Source organism: Ambystoma mexicanum, chromosome 5q, assembly GCF_040938575.1.
Source record: "Ambystoma mexicanum isolate Mex_15411 chromosome 5q, UKY_AmexF1_1, whole genome shotgun sequence".
Taxonomy (NCBI): Eukaryota; Metazoa; Chordata; class Amphibia; order Caudata; family Ambystomatidae; genus Ambystoma; species Ambystoma mexicanum.
The window spans coordinates 874,629,622-874,653,832 of NC_090933.1; the positions used below are offsets into that span (position 1 = coordinate 874,629,622).

Below are 24,211 nucleotides of genomic sequence, written 5' to 3' on the forward strand. Positions count from 1 at the left end.
ACTTCTCTTTTAACATTTGTCGCATATGAACATTTCTATGTGTTTGTAGGTAGGCGGAATGAGTATCTATTAGTGTAAGAAAAGTTGCAATGTTATATTGTCACAATTTCATTTACCTTACTCGTTGCGTTCTGCTCGTCTCACCGAGAGTCTGTAGCGGCCGCCATCGAGAATGTATTCTCGTAACTATGGCGACCGTGCGCATACCTGTATCTTAATATAGCGCCCGCCATCTTGGTGTGGGCACATAGAACGAGTCTTATGTAGTCATGGAAACTGTATATTTTAGTTCTCGAGCAGTATTGTGTGTAACACATCCTGCACTTTAATGAGTATATCTGATAATTAATGGGGGTCGCTTTAGGATATCAAATACATGAATCGATCCTACTGTCATTCTTGGTGAGTACAGTAATGGTAAACAAAGTAAATATACGACCCTAAGTGCAGTGCGGTTGGAACGCTGGGAACTATCCCTTTGTTCCTCCGGGGCACACGGGTCGTAGCATGTAAATTCACAGATTGCATCTTTCAAACATTACTCCGTTCCAATTTGCACCCGAGGGTGTGGATGGGGATACTCTAAATGTGTATTCTATTCTTCAATAGTGGAAACAATATCTGTGGGGTGGCAGTATGTTACAGGAAGCATATCATGTATTCAAACGGATATCTGGGATTCAGATAGATGTTTGTGGGATGCAGTATGTTACAGAAAGCAAATCATGTATTGAAATGGATAATCAGTCTTATGGATGGTGTAAGCCACCTGTTGGAGGTTCCACTCACAATCTGTTTGTTCAGAAGCATTGGGTAATATAATCAGGTTAGATTAGACAAAACACATTAAATCAAAGTCACAATTCATTCCTCTTGGGTACAACGTGTCCAGCCTATCAACCCAAAAAATCTCTCGTTGTAGCAATCTTTTCCATAAGTTACAGCCTCTGGAGGCTACTTTAACTTGTTCTAAAATCACACACTTCAGTTGTGCAATGGTGTGTTTCTGTTCTTTGAAGTGTGTTGCCACAGGTGATTTTGTGTTCTGAGTTCTAATGTTGGATTTGTGTTCGGTCCATCTGGTTTTGACTTTACGGGGAGTAATGCCTACATAATAAAGTCCACATGGACATTTTAAAGCATATACTACATTGGTAGCATCACATGTACATGAGTGCTGCAGTTCAATGCTTTTCCCTGAACGTGGATGAGAAATATGTGTGCCAGTAATCACATTGCTGCAATCTTGACAATTATGGCATGGCTGAGTCCCTCAATGCTGTTTATGGAACATCTGTCATCTCAGCTTTTATCAGGCTGTTACGTAGGGACTTGCTGTTTCTGTAGGCAAAGATTGGGTTTTCTGGAAAAAGATGTTGTAACTGAGGGTCTAATTGAAGCATGGGCCAGTTCTTCTTAACAATGCTTTTAATTTTCTTGCTTTGTAGGGAATACGTTGTTACATAGACTAACTGTCCTTCAGTTTTTTTATGTTTGATTTCAAATAAGCTTTCTCTTTGTATGGTCTCCACTTTGGTTGCTAGTCCGCTGATGGTGCTTTGTTTATATCCTCTTTCAGTAAATTTTGCTTCTAGGGTTTTAGATTGTCGTTTGAACTCTTCTGTGTCTGAGATATTCCTCCTGTACCTGAGAAATTGGCTGTAGGGTACAAAATGCATGTGCCCTGCTGCACCAGTCTCCGGATCTGCAGCACCAGCCCTTAGAAGCTGCCTGCCGAAAGACTGGAACTGGTGTACTTATTCAGTTGACTCCTGAGAAGAGGCCCATTTATGAAAATATTAAATCCATTGTCCTCAGGAAGTTCTGACAAACCCCAGAACAGTACCTCATGTGCTTTAGAGAGATCGCAAAAAGGGGAGACAAACGTTTGAGGCATTTGCACATCAATCCTTTAAGTATCAGAGTGGCTGGTCACAGTTAATAAAGTGGACACTTTTGAGGGAATGTATAGTTTGGTTGCATGTGAGATTATCCATAAACATTTTGAGATGGAGTTACACCAGCATGTAGTGGATAAGAAGTTCACCGACCCTAGGGAGATTGCAAAGGCTACCAACAGGTAAGTGAGCACTCAAGTCCAGAAAAAAGACTCAGGGGAATACCTCCAAACCAGATGAGGCATCTGATAATCGTAAGTACAAGGATAAGGAAAGAAGCCCTGGCCCTTCTTTCAAGAAAGGCCCCTAAAACATGAAAGTAGAACACAAACACCTGGCGGCTCAACCTCCACAGAAAAGAAGAGTGAGGGCTTCTCTAGCACTGAGGCACCTTCACCCTCAACACCAAAAGATGTTTTCTGTGTGGGGATTTGAGACATAGAAAGAGAGAACCAGGTTGCTGTGCTTCCTGGCCTCATGAAGGAGGCCATAGTCAGTATGGGCATCCTAGCAGATGAAATGCCACAAGGCACGAGAGTGGCATAAGGGTCCCTAATCAGTTTGCGTGGGAATGATAAAATGTCCCTAGAGGAGCCCCCAACTCCTGGCAATACTCAGATATTTTTGGAGCATGTCTACCTAAATGGGGAACAATCTCCTGCTTTGCGTGACAATGCTGCTAGTGTCAACACTGGCAGGTGACTATGGGTGTGAAGAAAGGGCAGTACATCACAGGATGAAATCAGCTGGTGGGGGGTTATGATTGTCTTAGCTATTATTCCACGGCGATGGTAGAGCTTAGTTACAGGGGTAAAACCTCCCTGCACCATGTTGAAGTTAAAGACTCCATTTCAGTATGGGGTCTGTTGGGGTATGACCTCCCTGACCCAAAAATAGTCAAGGCAGTTCCTAGATCATGAGCTCTAAGGGCAGCAACAGAGAAAGCACTTGAGACCCTAAGCTCTGAGGCATTCTCAGCCGGAGAGTGGAAGAGACTGGGTACATTGGTAACTCCCAGTGCAGGTCTGAAGTCCCCCAATGCGCCTAATCCCTTGGGAGAGGGCTCGGTGACCACTCGGGTGACTTTGGATGTAGCACGGGACTCAGTTATCTCCGGGTTGCCTACTGGCATAGAAAAGGAACCTTAGATGGTGGGCAGGGTGGTTTCACATGAGGGGTCTACCAAAACTGAGTCAGTTGTCCTCAGATCAGGTTGACCTTTCCCAGGAACAGGGGGGCTGTCCCACTCTGGCAGGTCTGTTAAAGTATACAGGTGCACTCGAACAAGGGTAACAGGTGCAGACTGAGATACTGGCCTATTCCCAAATATGGAGCAGTTGTAAGGCGAAAGCCCTGACCTGGTCACAGACAATGAGCCTCATTACGACCCAGGCGGTAGAGGGTTAAGAGGTAAATGGGATTATTAAGAACTTGTTAGATCCTTTTTACAGGCCCCAGGTGGATGTAAAAATGAAAGAAACAGTGCACTTTGTCCAGTCTTGCCAATTTGCTAGAATTACAGGAGAGGCAACTTTGACCCCCATAAATCTATTACCTGTGATTGGGTGGTCTTGTGTGAAGAAAGGGAACTTATCTCAACGGGGATCCCCCCCAGGACACCATAGCTGATAAGGGGCTTAATCTCATGTCTATGGCCATACAGATAGACTGAAAACTGGCAACATTTATTGGACATTCCTTAATTTCTCGCTCTTTTCGTGCCAGCCTGATGTGTATGTATGCTTACCACATCACTTGCCGTACCGAGGCTTCCTTTTGTGACCAGGATCTTTACGGCTGATCTATCAATTTTTTTCTTGATTCTTCTCCTTTCCCTTCTTGATAATGGTATTCCCTCATCCTCATCGTCACTACCAGCAAGGATTCTATCCTGGTTGAAACCCAGGGGATCATTGTGTAAAAATCGAAATCTGCATGCAGGGGATAGCCTACATTTGCACTTACATGCTGTGGGTTCCCCAGCACGCAGTTTTCGTCACTCTCAAAATGGTGAGTAAAACTAAAGAGCAAAACGAGACAAAATCGCTTTACTGTTCAGTTCTACTCTCCACTTGTGAGATATGAAACACTGCCTGCAAATGCGCTTTGCAGCCAGTGCTTCATATTGGATTCCAATGGAATCCGTCTGCTCATAAGCAGGTGCTAATGTGACGTGTATTCCATTGGAATCCATCATTTTTACAAACATAGGTCCTGATTCACAGAGCACTTTTCAATGGGGTTTTGCCATTATAAAACACTTCTATGAATTAGGCCTATAGTGTTCTCCTGAGATAGAGGAGAAAAGCAAAGCAGAGATTCTATCTCCATGTTGCTGCCCTCTGACCCCTCAGAATGGTATGAACATGTCCTGGAGCGGAAAATGACAGCCTGAAAGCAATTGTACTCTTTCATTTTCCTCTACACTCACTGTAAAATGACCCCCACATTGTCTGTTTTGCTTGCTTTATTAGAATACTTCATTTTATGCTTTGTAACTATGGAAATTTAAGAAATGCATACTTCATGCCATGGCTTTGAAAATTTATAATTCTAGTATTCGAGACTTAGCGTACACTAATTCCCCTAACACAGTGAACCATCAAAATGTAAAAATATAAATATAATAGCACATAGCAGGTTGGTTGCTTTCCTTATCTGCACTATACACATGGTTAATGTATGTTACAGCACAAGTTTTCTCTGCCAAAGCAGTTGTTATTTTCCTGCAATCCGTTATCATGTAATGGCCAAACTGTAGTCCACTGAATTCCTGGACTACCCACAGCTTTCGAGGAAATACCAATGACAGTTAGGGGTCATATAACACATAAAATAACATGCTATATGCCTGGACTGAGTTTAGCATGTGCCCAAATTAAGTAAGAGAAAGTTCACTCAAAAATGTTATGCTTTAAAAATGTTGGCCATAATAAAAAAGAGATATTGGCACTGTTTTAAAAAAAGTTTCTATGGAAAATATTTTTTAAAATGGCCCTTCAAGCCTTGATTTTCAAGCGCTTGGAGGCAGACATTTTCTAAGCTATAGCAGTTTCATGTGTGTTAGTTAATGCTGTGTTCTCGCAGCAACAATCAAGCAAAAGCCCCCTACTGGGAGCTTTTACTTATTGCTGCTGGAGAGCAGAGCAGTAGATATTGCTTTTGCCTAGCTTTCATGATGGTATATGCCCTGCACAGTACACTGCCTTTACCTCGCCTCTAAGTGCTGTATGTGGTTAAGTGCCACTGAATTCTTACTGTATACAGTACTGTGATGTACATGGTGAGATTCTCTACTCTGCACTCCGCACTGCACAGTCGGATGCCAGTTCCAGTCTCACATGTCAGTACCTCTGCCAGATATCTCCCATGCAGACACCCACTGTCCTCACCAGCGCACAGTCAATATCCCTGTGCTCAACAAACTGCACTGCCAGCACTCCTAGTTCTGATATCTGTACACTATCAGGTAGCCTCTCTCCCACCCAATGCTGCAATTCTTGCATTCCCTTGGTACTGTACAATGTATATTTGTATATGTCTACCAGGTACATGATCAATGCCCCAGGTTTTCATCAATGGATTTTGTCATATTGTTCAATCTGAATGCACTACACACCGATAGGTGCACCCTTCCACAGGACTTTTTCTCAGATGCCTCTCCATGTACTTGGCATGAAACTGTCAGATGACCCATGTACAGGTCGCAGGTCAGCAGCTCACTTCTTAAGAAAAATATGCAGGGTCCATCCGGGAGCCTGATCAGGGTCTGGAGTACAGCGCAAGCGGGCCTGTCAGGGGGCAGCCGCTGCCAGCATGTGCTATCTGCATCCAGCACCACCCAGTGAAGAAAGCGCCCTTCATCGGACTGGCACACGTGGACTTCCCAGGCACCACAAAGCAAACGGATGCCAGCCCCCCGTGGCAGCGCCATAGCACCAGCGAGTTGAGGTTCATGTTAAGTGAGCCCTGGAGTCTGGAGCCCAGGAAAGCAAGCGGGGGCCGGCAGTCCAACTGAAGCGGTCGCTTGCCGAGTCCAGCGCACATATTCCTCCGGTGCCAGGATGTGTCCACATACGTCACCTTTATAGGGCTTTGGTGCGTGGCAGTCTCTGTCATATCGGGAGATGGCACAAGCTGCACTGAACATGCAGTTTACAGTGAGGCACAGGTCTGAGAGAGGCACAGAGGAGCCTCTTCAGATTTGGCTCTGTGAGCTCAGCTCCCGGCCCTTGCAGTGAGACACACCACTCTCGCACTCAGCCATGCATGCCCAACATGACCCCACTGAAAGACACAAACATTTCTCTAACGGAGCTCAGATCCCGTCTATTAGACCCAGCTCTGCAAGTGCTGTGAGGGCATATTCCTGATCTAAAGCACAAGGCTTCCCGACCCAAAGTCTTGTAGAGAAGGAGCCAAGTACCCCTACCTCAAGTATCTCGCCCATATTGGCTATATGTTGGGAACCAGAGTGTGAAACATGTGCAGTGCCAGTGAAAATACTGATACCAAGGAGAATCGTGGAAGCAAGGTTCCCATTGAGAAAGCTATACCTGCATACATGACAGTATGATGGCTGTTTGAAATAAATTCCAGAAAAAACAGGACAAATGAACGAAAGAGCAGGTTTGTGACGTCATGCAAAATTATTTTGACACACTTAGAAGAGATGCAGAGACAAGAGAATATAGATATTCTATAAAGCATTAAGAAGGTATCAAAGATAAGTGACATCTCAGGCTCGAGATGAAGATGCTTATGCTACAGAAACGATGAAGAAATCAAGTTATTTTACATGTGTACAGATGCAAAGAAACGCAAGCAGACAAAGTATTCTTGAGGCTAGCTATGTGGTGAATAGATTGCGGCATGCGCCAACGTATATATATATATATATATATATATATATATATATATATATATATATATATATATATATATATATATATATATATAGGAGTGAGTGAACTATGGACGATTCTACTATGTGTTATAGCAGAGCTGGACCAGGAAAGCAAGGCCTCTTTTCCAGTGTGTCGCAGTTAAAAAGCAATTGAATTACAGAAGTGAATCTCAGAAGGACGGGGCTGGGCCAGCCCCAAGAAGCCATGGAAGTATCGGACTGGGATGAGCAGACATTAGTTACAATCATGTGAAAGAATGAAACTCCTATTCAGAAGACATGAACGAAAACAAGGAAGACCCCAGAGGCTCATTAAATAATAGTATTTTAAATACACCAAAGCTCGATTTTTTGGTCTACAGTCATGTGGATGGATGAAAAAGGACAATCATGATGAACCGTACCTACGCAAGGAGGCAGAGCGTGCCTCTACTGCCCTGTATTCTCCAGAGCAAGAACATTTCCAAGGCCAAGTTCAAAGCCTTAATTGACATACAGACCACTGGGGTGACGATAGATGATATGCTAATTATTGGGAAGCTATGGTTGTGACCAGCCCACCAGAACCTGGAAATCCAGCCTGCATGCTGCTAATGTAGGTGGAAAAGTACTGATGGGAGTAAGAGTGCCAAACAATTATAGGGGGCCACGTAATTAAGGACCCTATAGTTTGTGGAACCAATGGGACGTTGTGTATTTAGTGACGTTCATAGTGACCTGTTTGAAGGGAGGGCTTAGTTGCCCCACCTGATGTTAGATACCCTATCACTATCTTAGACTAGTACTTTTCCCTCTAAGCCTATCACATTTGCCAATTGGTTTTTGTAGTTTGCCACGTAGGATGACGTTAGCAAATACGTAGGTTAACGTCAGCAATGATGAGTTTTTGCTATAAGAGTGATATTTTTAATGAACTTCGTTGTGATCATGCTGTGAGACGTCCGTTGTACTCCCTGTTTTAGATAATTGACATTAAAACAGTCAACTTTGCCAAGTTCCTGAGTCGTTTTGATTATTGATGTTTGAGTATCTTCTGCATCCCCATTCATCTCAAAGTACTGCTACCTCATCTTAAAGGGCTGGGTCGGCTGTCCTGGTTCAGTCTTATGCTGTCTGCATGTTGAAAACTGCTCTACTCTGCGGCAGCAATAAGTAAAAGCTCCCAGTACGGGGCCTTTGCTTGATTGTTGCCACTAGAGCACAGTGTTAACTGACACACACAAAACTGCTTTGGCTTAGAAAATGGCTGCCTTCAAGTGCTTGAGAATCAAGGCTTGAAGGGCCTTTTAAAAGGTTATTTTCCATAGAAACTTTTTTTTAAACAGTGGTAATATATCTTTTTTTATTATGGCCAACATTTTTAAAGCATACCATTTTTGAGAGAACTTACCCTTTAAAGAGAAATGCTGGTCTTTTTTAAAAGTATCATTAAGCGTATCGATATTGCTTTATCGGGTATAGTGGCTATTGTGCATGGGGTATTGTAGAAGTCATGATTAAAGTTTGGAAAATATACATGTTTAATGCAATTTATTTTTTATAACTTTTACAGGGACTCATGCCCGCCTTAAAATGAAGCACACTGATTTTGAAATGAAAATGCACTCTGTCGCAATGAAAATTAAAGACAGAGGGAGTCCACCTATGGAAGGAGAGGTGTATGTGCCAGGTACATATAGGTATCCGGATGTACTTGTTTCTTGTCCTTGTTTGTGAGGAAAAAATGCCATAACTCTCCTGCACCCTTGCTTGTACCCACATCTCTTGGGCCCCTCCTCGGCCACCCCCCTTCTTCTCTCCCCCCCTCTATCACTGTCTCACCTGAGGAGGTCTCTAGACAAGTCCGGTCCATGAAAGCCTCCTCCAAACAGGTTGACCATTGCCCTCTTAAAACCATCAAGGACAACATTGATTCTCTTGCTCCAGCCTTGCCCGACCTCTGCAACCTCTCTTTCGCCACTGGAGTTTTCCCCACATCTCTCAAGTGCTCTCTTTTGCACCCTATGCTCAAAAAACCCTCAGCTGACCCCTCTATCCCAGCAAACAATCGGCCGATTTCTAGCACTCCTTTCCTGGGCAAACTCCTGGAGAAATTAGCTATCTTTCATTTTACAATCCACACTGAATCTGTTGGTTGTCTCCATGACCATCAGTCTGGCTTTAGAGCATCCAGATGCACGGAAACTGCTCTTCTGAATACCCATGAAAACCTGCTCTCAAATCTTGATTCTAACTCTCCTTCTTTCCTCATTATTCTCGATCTCTTTTCTGCCTTCGACACAGTTAACCACAAAATCCTGATCTCCCATCTCAGTGTTACCCTGGGCATCACCGATCTGGCCCTGGCGTGGCTTGTCTGCTTTCTCTCTGACTGTCCTTCCCAGGGGGAACTTGGGTCTTTTCTCCCCTCTATCACTCTCTCTATGTTTGACGTCCCCCAAGGAACTAACCTATCACTGTGGTTCTTCAATGTCTAGATGGCCCTGAGGGGCTACAGCCCCGGGTCTTTTGGTTGTAGCCCCGGATAGAAGCTCAAGAGCTACAACCCAAAGACTAGCTAACCCCGAGTTTCGACAGGCCTGACATTAGTGCAGCCCCAGATCTTTTCCAGACCTAGCAACACCCTGTCGCAGCTCTCCTTCAGGCTACCCACAGCCTATTCCTCCTCCTCACTCATTACTGATTGTCTGTTTGCAATTTGATCTTGGTGTGCTGCCAACGATCTATGCCTCAATGCCAATAAGAAAGAGATTGTCCTCATTGGAACCATTGCTCCTGCTTTCCCACTGGCCGGCCTCCCTTGGCCCTGCGCCCTAACCTGCTAATGAGGCTAAAAATCTGGTGGTCATTTTGGACTCCACTCTCTCCTTAACTTCTGACATCTTTGACATCTCTAAAAAGTCCCACTACCAACTGCACCTCCTCATAGGTATTCAACCTTTTCTCTCCTTCCCCCAGAGGCTCACGACCTCGAGAGCCCTGGTTCTCTCTAGGGTGGTCTATTGCGACAGCCTTTTTCTCACTCTTCCTACTTCTACTCTCTGTCTGCAACAACTCTGCCAGAACAGACCGCAAGACTTATCCTTGGCCTCAAGCCCAGGGACCACATCTCTCTAGCACTGAAATCCCTCCTCTGGCTCCCGTGGCTGCTAGGGTCAAGTTCAAAACCCTCTGCATAGTCTACAATGCTTTCTGGGGCCGGGGCACCCACAATCTACAACAATCTCTTCCTAAACACTCTCCTTCTAGAACCCTCCGCTCGGCCTCCTCCAACTCTTTGCGTGTGAGCTGTTTTTCCAAGCAGAGCCGGAGCTCCTTAAGTTTTCTCCTCAAGACCTTCCTCTTCTCTTCCTCCTTCTCGCTCCCTCTCCCTTGCTAACCTCCTCTCTCTTTCTCTCCAGCTTCACTCCTCCATCTCACCCCTATTTTCAGCTTTCCTGACTGGTCTCCTGGCTCACCTCCAGAACCTCACAGGTCCCAGACTTCCCTGTCAGTCTTTGGACTTGCACCCGGGCCTCTACACTATGCTCAGCACTACTGTACTTTCAGCATTCGTTCCATGAGAGGGGTAACCTCTACTGCACTTTCAGCATACGTTCTATTAGAGAGGGAGCCGCTCTGCACTTAACCCAGGTCCCTGCTGGACTGGTCGCACTTGTTCCCGCTCCCCCTTCCCATGCACCACCATCTGAACACTTGCATGACCTGAATTTACTAGGACTAGTAAGTTCTGTCTTTTCCCCCTTTGTCTCCCCTCCCTTACCTGGTTGCGCGTGTTACACTTTATGCACTTGCACAAGGAGAAATGCCGTCAGGCCTAGTACACTAATAACTTTTTTGTTAGATCATTCATAAAATTCAAGGCCTAAGAATGACTACTGTATTTCCTTACTCCCTTCCCACCTTGAAGCGCTTTGAAGCAATTCACTTGTGTATAAGTGCTGTACAAATAAACAATTACAATTACAATAACTGGTTTGCCCAATTTCATGGACTTGTTTCTCACCGTCATGAAGCTACAGCATTGAAACACAATGAGGTTTATAGGAGTGAGACATACATACGGTTCATGGTGGACTGCAGGGACCCAACACCATATGCCTCGCAGAGATTATAGAACAGATTATCCCCAGAATTAGGAGGGATACAGGGAGAGGTGTCATTGCACTCTGCCACCTTAGGTAATCACAAACACACTCACTGTATGTAAAATATGAGGTTATCATCTCAAAAAAGGAGTCTCTTTTCACAAAAAGATACATGCATTGTCATCATACAGCGACTCACGCAGGTGGTGGCAAAGGTTGCTCATAAAGGGCACTGCAGTGTTATGCTCATGAAAGCTCAACTTGAAAGTCCCATTTCCATTACTCTGGCAGTGACCACGTGCAGGAGAAGCGTCCGAATCAGTGCACAAAGCTCTGGTCCAGCAGTTAAGTGGGGAGGGTCGGAGGGGGTGGGGAAAGGGTATGTTTTGTCTTGGGCGGGTGGAGGGGAGAATGGTGAGGTGAGGAGGAACTTCCTGTTGCCTCCCCACATTAAAAAAAAGATGCCACCACCCGGGGAAGGGCCTCGGACGGCCGGAAAGAGCGGGCGGTATAGAATGTATTCCCGGCCCCTCTTCCAGTCACCTGATTGGCTGAGTGCCCTTTCCCAGGTGTGAATGCTGAATCTAGTCTCCAATGTCATATCAGTGGGTTTCACCATCAAATGAACCTGTCACTTAAAAATCACATTTCCAAAAAAACAAGCCTGGCATCAACTAGCATCAATTCAGAAAGTAGTAGCCTACTTCTGGCACCGTTAATTAGGAATGCTATCCAATCATTAATAATCTCACACCTACTGGGTCGGAACACACTCCTGGAAGGTCTCTCAGCATCACCCCAAAGCGGTACTACACCGCACGCAGCATGATTGATCAAGGACATTAGGAGGTTTGATGATATCTTCCCACACTCGGGTGGATAGCTCAGGGGCCAAGCACTCACCATGGAAGCAAGACAACGTGGAGCAAAACAGGTTCAATTCCCGGCTCCGTGCTTAGAAACCTCTAGGTATTAAGTGCGTTTATAAATAAACAATTACAATTTCTATTACATTCAGGGAACTACACTGGTTGCCAATACAACCCAAAATAATGTCCAAAACCACCTGTGCCACATTCAAGCCAGTACCAACGCAAGCAGCACCCCACCTTGCAAAACAGCAGGTCATTTCTGGGGGGAAGCAGATGGGGTGCAAAGCCAGAAGCTGCACGACTGTGACCCTGGAGGCAAGGGTAAATAGGAAAAAAGGACCTGCAAGCAGGTGTTCTCTTGTCACACACCTGCCCTGTGGAATGGCATCCCACCAGACATCAGCCAGGCACCAATACAGGGAAGAATTGAAAAGGTTGTTGTTCAGACAGTTCCTATGCTAGCTTGGGAATGCAGTGCCCCAGGATCATAGCTCCTCCCAACTCCCTCAGAGAAATACAGGTAATGATCACTCACTCTTACACATATACAATGCTCTGCTGCCTCTCTGCCAGATCTGTGCTCTATAGAAACTAAATAATGCTACACAAATACAAAATACATATTTATAAAATGGACCTGGCTCCAAGCATCAGAGATTAGTAGGTATGAGGGTAACCTGGCAAATATGACCCTGCTTATTTGGATTAAGGGAACAAAGCTCATTACGAGTAAGCGGTGTGTGAAAAAATTGTCGGTAATTGAATTACCGTCACCTTTCCCGCCGCGCCATACTACGAGTATGGCCCTGGAGTGGGGGATTTACCTCCAGCATGATGCTCGAGGTAAATCCTCCCAGTTTCTGCTGAAAATCGCCAAAATCGGCAGAATTACTGCGGTGGTAATTCTGCCAAAAGTGCCCGCCTTAGATTACAAGGAACTGTCATAAAATGGGTATTAGCTCCACCACTGCCACTTGTAATACGGCAGTAATTCCGCCATACCAAGTGGCAGTAACATTAATTTAGATTTACTGCCGGTAATGGCAAATTTACCACCGGAATACAGCCCAGCTCATAATGAGCCCTAAAGTACGTTTCTTGGGCGTAAGTGAATAGCCTAGAAATTGTAGCACAACAGTTCCTCTGGAATTATTGGACTACCCCTCATGAAAAAACACCTGAAGAAGATCCACTTTACAGTACTCCATACAACTGCTTTCGATCAGCAGTGGTGGGGTACGAAAATATTAAAAAAGATCTTGGGTGGTGGGGGCGGCGGGGGCACGCGTTTAACATCAATGTTCGACAAGGGGAAATGCTGGTTACCAGTCAGAGTATTGCCTTTGGCATTCTACTGGCAAGCTCTAAAGGGACTGGTCATTCCAATCTGCTGTCAATGTCCCTGAATCTAATATGTCCTTTTTCAGGAAATCGAGGAATCAATTCTAATCTTGGTCCTGCCGGAAGAACACAATTCCTGAACGTTTGTTTCTAGATAGGTGTTTTCTCCTAACTCAAGATGTCCGAATGATCTTGCATCAGGAATAATACAATGAGCTGGAAAGTGTTGTTGAACATTGTTTAATGATACTGAAAAACAGTGCACAACCCACTTGTGTCAAATCTGCGCCATCGTCACTCGGTTTAAAGTTGTGATGGCGACAATAACATCAGGGGCCTCCTTACCCAATGCACGTCCCCTGCCCACATGGCATATTTGTACCATGTTCACTGCTGGAGATGCACATGTGTGCTACAGAAGGGGCTGCAAGGCCACTTCTGTATTTTAAAACGCACTTTCCACGAACACTGGTGGTGCGCATTCAAATTAATGCCCCACGAGTCACATTCAAATTAATGAATACCAACTGCACGTGTGCACTCTTTATACTAAGAAAGCATGTGCACAGGCAATCTGGCCTTGAGTGAATTTGGACCAGAGGGGGACAATTGAGGACAAGTAAGTGTGGTTCGGCTGGGGGTGCAGCCATTACTGCTCCTCATTAAATTGAACAACCAGTCGTATTCTTTATTTAACTTGTAGTCTGATGCATACAGCCCACAGTTTGTATAGTAATCTCATCTCACATGTAGCCATATTGTGTTAATCAGACTGTTTTGGTAAACCATCATTTCTAGGTGTTACTGCATTTACTGTTGTGCCCCCATTTTAGGCCCTCCTCCCTCTATCCAGGTGTCCCAAATCTAGGTGCTGCTGTATTTGCGGTTGTTCCCCAGTTTTAAGCGCTTTGTCCATCGTTCTGGGCACCTCAGGTCTAGGTGTTGATGTATTTACTGCTGCGCTCCCATTGCAGGTGCTTTTTCCCTCTGTTCAGGTGTGTCAAAACTAGGTGTTACTGCACTTACTATTGTGCCCCCATTCTAGGCTCTTCTCCTTCTGTCCAGGTATGTCAAATCTGGGTGTTACTTCATTTACTGTTGTTCCCCCATTCTAGGCCCTTCTTCCTCTATACAAGTGTCCCAAGTTTAGGGGCTACTGATTTACTGTTGTGTCCCCATTCTAGGTCGAGGTGTCCCAAATCTTGGTGTTACTGCATTTGCTGCTGTGCCCCCATTTTAAAGCCCTTTCCCTCATTCCAGATACACTAGACACTGTTGCCTCAATTCTGGGCGTCTTTGCGCACTGATCAGACATCTCAAAACCTGCCCTCCCATCTACAGTAGTATCTCAATCACAGCCACCCCAGTGCCTCAACCTGCCCAGCTCTAGCCACACCCTTACACAACCATGACGATCAGCATACTGTCAAGCCAGACACACACATACTACCTAGATCCCTACCTTCCCCCACATCTTCCCGTACATAACTACCGCACTCACCCAGATTCACTCAAGCACATACTACCATTCCACATAAACCCCCCTCCCACATACAAGAGCAGCTCTCAAGCACTCCAGAATACACCCCAACCGCCCTACACCACCCACCCTTGCACCCTCATTCTCAAACCCATTACCAGACTCTCCCAGAATCATTAAATCCTGAATACACCACACCCGCCCTACACCACCCACCCTTGCACCTTAGTTTTCAAACCCATTACCACTCTCACCCAGAATCATGCCTACACACAGCACCTCTCATCACACACACACCTACTCACATATACATGGATCTCTCAAACCTTCCAGAACATACCACTTCAGGATTTCATACTTCGTCCTCGCACCCTCTTTCCCAAACCCAGTACCGCACACACCTAGAATCCCTCACATACACACCTCATCTCACCAAACACTACCCCACTCTCATACACACAGAGCTCTCAGACATTCCAATTTACACCACACCTGACCTACATCCTCCACCCTCATTCCTGAATCCACATCACAGCCCGCAAAACCTTGTCACCGCTGAGACATCCATTCAAATCCCACACATACTGACCCATCATCAAAACTCACAGCACAACATCCAACTCGCTGATGAGAGGAGTACCCTGACCCAGCATGAGTGGCCCACTGCATACCCCCCACCAGATACTACTGCTGACCCTCTTCCAAACCCTCTTCGCGCCCTTCACTGAAAACCCAAAGCATCCCATATCCTCTCAGCGTTGACCCTCCAACTCTCAGACCAGAGGGGTACTCTGGCGCCCTGCACCTTTCTCATCAAACCCTGCCCATTCCCTCCCTGTCCCCCACCTTCCCTCTCCAATTCCCCAGGCACAAGGCCTTCACCCTCCCAAAGCATCCGACTGCCGAACATTCAATTCTCAGACTAGAAGAGCTCTCTGGTACTCCAAAAAACTTGGCCCCCTTCACCAGCTCAACCCTTGCGCCTACTTTTGGTAACACACCCTTCACCTCTCTCGCCACGCACCTGGCCCTCACCCCCTAAGCTACAAACCCAGAGACCACCACACATCGGCCTCAGCCCATCTCTCACTCGAGGGGAGGCTCCCCTCAGCCCAACTGCTTCTCCTGTCCTCCAGCACCCTCCAAACAGACACCCTCCCTCACACACATTCTCGACATGTCCCACACCCAACCCAGCGGAATCCTGGGTGTGCTATGTCAGCTTACACCCAACCCCTCCCCTATCCGGTGATACCTCCACCTCCCGCGCCCTGACCACACCTTCCTTGGCCAGCATTGCCCACCTACCTACCACCATCTACATCACACCAACCACCCCCAAAAGGGGTGCACAAAACTCTGAGGTGGACGATGACCCTTGCCCTCATCTCTGTATGCCTCACAGGCCCTGCACCTCTCGCTTCACCTCCCCTCTGCTACCCCCACTACCACATCACCTCTACCAGCCCTGCCTCCCACCACTCCTTAAAGGCAGCGTCCCCCTTCTCCTTCAACCCTCATCCTCTCCCCCTTTCCCAGCCCACGTTACCATCCCATAACAACACCTAGCCAGACACCTCTGATCTACCCACCACCACGCCTCAACCCTTCGAACCTTTTGCTACCATCCGAACCGCTCATCACATGCCACTACTGAGTCAAAGCACTGTGACCGCCCGCCCTCTCTTCCCAGTGGAAACTAACCCGTGACTGTCTAACCACCCACTACAGTATCCCGCCAACCACGTCCGCCCTATTGCACTGGCCTTCCCAACCAACCCTCTCCCCAACACCAACACCAACCTTTTGATGACCCTGACCATCCCAGCCTGGCCAACACCAGACATCAGGGAAAACACCACCCCCACTACCTCTCACAAAGTCACCTGCCTCCTCTTCAATGCCCACTCAGTAGCCAAGGATAAACACAGCATCGATGATCTCCTAACCTCCGAGAACCCCGATCATATCTTCATCACTGAAACCTGGTTCTCGGACGACCTCAAACCTATCGCTCACGAAACATTCCCACCTGACTACTCACTCATCAACCACAACAGACCTTCTAGAGGTGACGAAATCGCCTTCCTGCACAAACCTCACATTTCTATTACCTCCACTGAAACACAACCCAGCACAGCTAACTGCAAATCCCTCCTAGTCAAACTGTCTCTCTTGCCTACTCTCTCACACAGCGTCCTACTCTCCTGCAGGACCCCGGGCTATGACAGACACATCGCCAACAGCCTATGCAATTCACTGTCAGCCATTCTAGTCAACCACCCGGCACTCAACCTACTGGGAGGCTTTAACATCTGGTTCAACCTCCCCAACAACTTCCTGACTCTACCCCTGATCAACAGCCTAGAGGCACTCAACCTCACCAAGCATATCAGAGGACCAACACATACTGTTGACCACATCCTCAATGCCATTTTCTGCTCTTCTGACCTCATCTCAAAGTCTACCCTCAACCCCTCGTCTGGACAGACCAATATGCCATACCTTTCTCCATCCTCACAACTCCGCCACCACCCAAGCCATCCTCTACCCCTACATCACAGTTCAAGTCCTGGAACAAGGTCAAGGTACTACCAGACCTAGCTGAGGCACTGCTAAGCACCCTCCCGTCACTCCCGACCACAGCTAGACACTTACCTATAGAAACTCCCTTGAGCAGAAAGGGTGACCTTCCAGAACGCTGCAAAGCAAATCAGTACTCGCCCACCACCACAGAAACTACAAATCACATATCCAAAAGGCCATTAAAGCATATTATAATAAAATGATCCTGAACTAGTCTAGCGGCGGCAAAGAGCTCCACAGGATCATCACAGAAATACTGAACCCGCCCTGCACCACAGCCCCGACTGCTTCCTTACAAACTCTCTGAACACTTAGACAATGCAGCCCTAGACAAGGCGGCCACCCTCAACGCTAAACTCTCCCTCTTGTCCACCCACTCTACACCTGCTCTACCAGACCGAACCTCCCTCCTGAGAACCCTTTTTTCTGCTATTTCAACCCTATCTCGAACAAGGAGTTAGCAAAACTATTATCCATTAGCCGACCCTCCGACTCACTCCACGGTCCATTCTCAAAGACTCCCTCACCTCTGGCAAATTCCCAGAGTCCTTCAAAACTGTGCATATCAAACCTCTGCTTAAACAAGCATCCCTCGACCAGCTACTACCATTAAACTACAGGCCAATCTCCAATACCAGATTCCTGGCAAAACTCATCGACCGCACTGCTATCTCACAGCTCAATGGTTCAGTGGAATCTAACAATCTCCTAGACCCCGTGCAATCAGGCTTCCATCCGTGCCACAGAACAGAAACCACGCTAATCTCTATCTGGGATGACCTCAAAGTGATAGCAGACTCAGAAGAATGTAAAGCTCTTATTCTTCTTGACCTCTCAACAGTGTCTGACACCATCAACCACATGATCCTCCTTGACAGACTGGACTCCTTAGGAATAGGTGATTCAGCCCTCTCCTGGATCGCCTCATTCCTCTCTAGTAGACAGCAAATCACCCATCTCTCGCCATTTCTCTCCGCTGAACGCCCAGTAAAGACAGGAGTACCCCAAGATGCCAGCCTCTCTCCCCTTCTCTTTAACCTTTACTTGACAACCCTGCCCAGGATCATGCGCTCACACATCCTCATTTGATATAACATTTGACACTCAAATCATCCTGTGAATTCCTAAATCGACCACCTACGCAAGCCCTGACCTTGCAGCATGTCTCTCAGACATTGACTGCTAGATGGCGACTAACCATCTCCTTCTGAACCCAGGTAAAATCGAGATGTTGGTATGCGGAAAATCTGCTCTATTCCCCGAACCGACTACCTGGATACCCTCACTCAGCCTCCTCCACCGCGCAACCACCACCACTGTCAAAACCCTTGGCTGCACATTGGACTCAGACCAAACTCTGTCTCACCACATCAACAATACATCCAACCCCTTTCATTTCCACCTTAGGCTCCTGAAGCGTATCTTCCCTTACCTACCCGAAAAGACTGGCTGCAATTATGTTCATTGTCATCCAGACTTGACTATGCAAGCTCACTATACCTGGGTGTACTGGCCTACCAGTTAAACAAACTCCAAAGAGTACAAAACCCGGCTGCCAGACTGCTTCTCGCATTGGGATGAAGGAACCACATCTCACTGACCCTCCACACTCTACACTGGCTCCCAATTAGACGCAGGGTCACCTTCAAATTCCTACAAGAAAAGATCATGCCTTACCACCTGACACGCACCCTTAGGTCAAGCACTGCCCTCCTGCTAGTGGTCCCCACCTCCAATTCGGCCAGCATCAGAGGGTCAGCCTACTCAAACCTGGCGGGAACTTTGTGGAACTCACTGCCTCCCCGCATTAGACACAGTGAAGACTACATGGCTTTCCGGAAGGCACTCAAAACCTGTCTCTTCTCCTAAAAACACATAAGGGAATGCAGTGAATCACCCGACCTACCACCACGACCGACACCTGGCATGACACCACTCTGGTTACGCACCCTGTCATAGACCCTCAGGCCTGACAATATCAAACGCCACTACCTGGAGCCTTTGCCCAAACTTGAAACCTGAATTTTAGTGGCACCCATGTACTTAACGGAATTTGTTCATCACCTCATCTGCAGGAAATCCATGCACTCTGAGGCCTAGAGTTATCTATCGCCATTAATCAGGGCCAATTGTTCCAGACTCATAACCAAAGCACCAATAACACTCATGAGCTTGATCAAGGCTATGCAATCAGTGGCACATGGCTGCTAATCCTACACATCTGGAAATCAAAGAACAGAACTGCTGTCTAGCAATTATTCTGCTAATCACACCTACCAGTGAATGTATACAGAGGAACTACCTACCGGTAATTTATCTAGCAGAACTAGCAACCCAAGCACTAATAGCACTGATGAACTTGATCATTGCCCGTTCAATTACGCACTATGAGCTTAGTCCAGGAAATGCCATTGCTTGCTAATCCTACACATCTCGAAATCCCAGATGAGATTTATATAGCAAGAAACACTCTAGCACTTATTCTTTGCTAATCCCAACTATCAGGGATTCCATTCAGCAGAACTGCCAACCAAGGACATTGCTAGCAACTATACGGTAACAACACGAGATTTGGGCCAAAACAATCGGACCGAACAAGAAACAGGTAGATACCACCCCCTCGACAGGCACTGGAAGCCCAACAGGATACTAGGTTCCCTGGGAAAACACACAGACACTTAAACACACCACTATGCCAACTCTTGCCTCTGCACCAACAAACTATAGAATGTATCTACACCCTAGCTTTAGAATTCAGCTATACCCATAGGAATCGGACTAGCTGCACTCATAACGTCATTCCCAAACACCAGCGCTGCCAGAAAGCAGATATCCAAGTCCATTAGTCTTGCTGAACACATTCTACTGACCTTACACAACCACTGAATCATACCTAGCACCAGTATGCAGCTACACACCACCTATTGCACATTGGCTGCACACATACCGAGTGTACCCAAGCACATTTTACTATATGACTCTGTCTACTAACCGGGGATGCGGAGGATGTTGAACTCACAGCGCTTTGGAATCATACCATGGTAAACGGTGCTATACAAATGCCCAATAACATAACATAACATGTAGTGCACCTCCTCAGTGGCTATCTAGAAAGGCGAAGGGAGGGTCCCACAACAAAAATTGTGCTAGTGCAATAAAAGTACTGAAGCAACACATATTTGCACCGGTTCAATTGTTTGCACTGGTGAAAACATTGTAAAGCTCTAGAGCAGAGGTTTATGGAATATAGGCACTATGAGGGATTTGTGTTAACTAGAGTGCCAGCCAGGGCTAGGGGAATCAGGATGTTTTGTCTGTGATCGGGTACTTGTTGCAGTTGAGTTTAGGCTTAGGTGGCCCAGAAAGGGCCCTGGGCACCTTTCACAATTTCGGGAAGGCAGTTTAGCTCTGTAACATAAAATACTGTAGGGCAGCTCTGGGCAGGTCACCTTTAAACTCCCAGTGAGGGCGAGTGCAATCACGAGGGGAGGTATGCCTGCGCAGGGACCATCTAGGACCCTTGTAACTCTGCTGCTGTTTGTTGCCGTCTTGATCGTATGTGGTTCATTAGCTTAATGTGCTTTGGAACATTCCTGCTGAAACTGCATCCCCTTTCACTACAAACATGAGTACGGTCTATGTTTACTGGCAGCGCTTAGGTGTCCTCTGGTCACCCACTCACAAATCCTCTTGATGGATGACATCCATGTCCTTCTCATTGGCATCCTTTCTCCCAATTCCTACTGAGTGATGGGTGGCCACATTAAAATTGAGGTTTGCCCTTCCTTGCTGTACCTTCTGGTGATCTTGATGTTTGTTGCATTTTAATTGGTCCACGTTTCTCTCTCGCACAGTAAATGTTTGCACGTGCACAGAGTCGAAGCAGTGCGTTGAAGAGAAAAAAGAAGATGACTTTCCATGGATACCCACGATCATTGGCATTGTGTTTGGGGTGCTGGCATTGATTGGTAAGTACCAATGTCCAAGGCTTAGTTTCCTGAATTTAAAGTTCCATGTATGTATATCACGTGTCAGAAGAAACAAACATGTTACTTCAAACAATATCTTTCATTTTTAAACAGCAAATGTAAGTGTACATGCTTATGACAACACTTTGATAACCCTACTACATAGTCTAGAATGAGTGCATTGTTCAATTACAGACAGCACTGAGGGAGCTGCTGGTCACCTGACCAGGCCCTACCAATCAGCAGTTGCACCCACCACTATTTTCCTGCTTTTCCAGCAGCTACACAAGGGCTCCAGGCCAACATCAGTCAGACAGCAATGAGAATGCTTCTGGTCACCTGGCCAGGCTCTGCCACTCAGCAGTTCCACCTGTGATGCTGGAAATGCATTGGAGGTACAAGGCCTCCTTGTCCTTGTCCTATGCCTTCTTATTCTGTGTGTTCTGCTTATTTTCTGCACATGCATCCAGTTTGGACCCCTGGCAATGCAGCTCTTCATTTTGTTCTTAGTGAAACGTGCCCCTGGGGTACCCTTGGTGCACCAATTTGTAGGGGTAAGACCCTGTACCCCTAGTGTAGGCTTTTAGGCCCATGTGCGTTGCCCACAGAGCAGGGAATGGGCTGGTGACAGCTACATGCTGATGTGACAGTGACTCTAGGCATCCTCCATTTTTGGGATGCCCAAGCACTACGATAGGAATCATTGAATTCCTACACAAAGGCAAGATGGCCACAGGTGGCCTCATGGTTTCCTTTGCCTCGCACCCTTGTTTCTCAAAGTCCTGAGAAGCCCCAGCTCTGTTCCCTTCCCCTGAATGGTTGTTGGGTAGAAGAACCATTTATTCCCTGGAACCGCCTGATGCCAGACTGGCTGGAGCCTTCCCAGGGGCTGCTTATTGCAGGTACACCCTTGGGATGGAGCCTACCTGAATGGAGTGAGTAGTCAATTCTGTGTTGTGGGTGTCTGGTTTTGGTTGTGTGACATAATGCCTGTGCCAGTGTGATGTCCACATGATCCTTGTCACATGGACAAGATAATAAACGGAAGCGCGAGCCCACCGAAAGGCAGTTTGCGCTCTAACGGCCACACCACATCTGATGTCTTTTTCTTTATGCACTGCGCGCTAGGCCTAATTACGTTAGCTATGCAGGCCCTGCCCCCCAGCCTTCTGATGAGACATCACAGCCAGCAGTGACTGAAACTGGAATGAATGCAGTGTGGTGCACCAAAAGGTTGGGGAGTAGTCCCCAATCCATATTCTGTGTTGTGGGTGTCTGGTTTCTGGTGAATAGCCTGAATGCCTGTGATGCTGATTGGGTGCTGCCTGCATGAATGCACTTGTGTGTAATTGGCTGGCTGAGCCTGGCTCAGCGTCAGTGAATGGGAAGAGTTTTGGTATAACAGGGGACCTCCCACTCACCTCCTTGTCAGGAGCTGTAACAAGAAAACTGAAGCAGAAGCAGAAGCTGAAGTCATCTTAAGCTTGCATCCTGGAGTCCAGCTAAGAAATATGTGGCTGCAAATCTTCAAGCGATCCAAAAGCTGCTGTGCTGACTCAAGGACTGAACCAGAGAGGACCTGGATAGGTGACCTCTTCCCGAGCTACGAGGGAACATCTTGCAACTGCTGCTCTTCACCAGAAGTGTCCTGGAAGCCAGTCCTGTGTGCCTGCCACCCGGAGAAGGGATCTTTGTGAGTCCAGAAAAGGAGTGCCTGAACCTCTTGAAGTCAAGAAGTTCATTTGTGTTGCCCAGGGTCTGGAAGAGTGTCTGTGACTGCTGGAAGCAGGTTTCTGACTATCGTCCAGAAGAGGCAGTACCCTGGCATAGTGCTGCTTGATACCTAGAGCTGTGAAATTCCAAATCATTGAAGAATCCTTTAAGGGGCATCCCTGCCATGACATCTGCCCACTTGTCCATGCTGGAGAAGGTCCAGTGTAGCTGTCTGCAGTGGAGTGGTGTAGGGCAACTCTCAGCAATCAGATCGAGAAAATACAATCCACTAGGGAAAAAGGCTAGGTGCACTACATCCTACATAATAACGTCTCCCTGTGTGATTTCCCACTCCTGACTGTTATGCCCACCCATGACACCTCCTCCTCCCCCTATACCGGCCCATGGTCATTTCCATTATTTTAGTATATTTTTCTCAATCTGAATCGTCTAGGAGGGGCGGTGGTCTGAACCTGCATGCCAACAGTGTCTACTGATGGGTTACCTGCCACCAAAATCCGAAGAAGACGTCCTGAGTGTCCAGACTTGGTGAGGTTCAGCAGTCCAGTCTGGTGGTTGTGTCGAGGTTGCCAGAAGCCATCCTGTCATCTTTGTTGCAGCAAAAACAGCTACCCGCCTACACATGTACTAGGTCTGTCTAGTTGCAGAAAGTGCTATCTTTCATGTCAATCAATTAATGAAGACAGAAAAAATAGAGATATACATATTTTAATTTATAAATACAAAACACTCAAAAAAGCTTTTATATTAAAAAAGACAAAAATGCATTTTGTTTACACATAACATCGCATAAAAAAACATTTAGTGAAAGTCAGTGTTTAAAGCAACCAAGACATTTCTTTAAACTTAACACAATCATCATGTTTTTACGATGTCGTGAGGTTAGTAAGGGTGTGAGGTGAACATATTACTATTTCATATATCCTCGACTCATAGTTAACTAGGGATGTAACGGTATAACGGTATACCGTTAAAGATACCGTGAACCACTTAACTGAACAATAATAACCGTCACATTGTTTATACCGTTATACCGTTAAGTGTGCTTTTCAGTCTGATTTGTAAAGGCTGCAGTAAGCAAGTGCTGAGCAGACTTGGTCTTGCACTGTTGGATCTGCCGTCTGCCAAGTAGTTTCAGTTGGAGCAGTTTTTAATGCCATTCCATAAACCACATGTGCCTGACACAAAATCAATATGTTAGCAATAGGAAGAATATATACAGTGCCAAGAAGGAAAAGGGTTTACTTTGGGGTTTATATATTTATAATGGATAATGTTCTCTAAATATATGGCAATGGGGGATTTCCCTGGTTCTATCATTGAATTTACATATAATAA

General features: G+C 46.4%; 1 protein-coding gene across 4 annotated transcripts in view; it reads left to right on the plus strand.

The window, feature by feature from the left end:
• The window catches only part of CDH17 (cadherin 17), a 440,636-nt gene that overhangs the window by 383,038 nt on the left and 33,387 nt on the right, over window positions 1-24,211 (plus strand). For all 4 annotated transcript variants that reach the window (XM_069621361.1, XM_069621360.1, XM_069621359.1 and 1 more), the window contains exons 16-17: window positions 8,357-8,473; window positions 21,026-21,139. In XM_069621361.1, coding sequence (XP_069477462.1) covers window positions 8,357-8,473; window positions 21,026-21,139 — 231 coding nt within the window. The remainder of the gene's footprint in view (window positions 1-8,356; window positions 8,474-21,025; window positions 21,140-24,211) is intronic.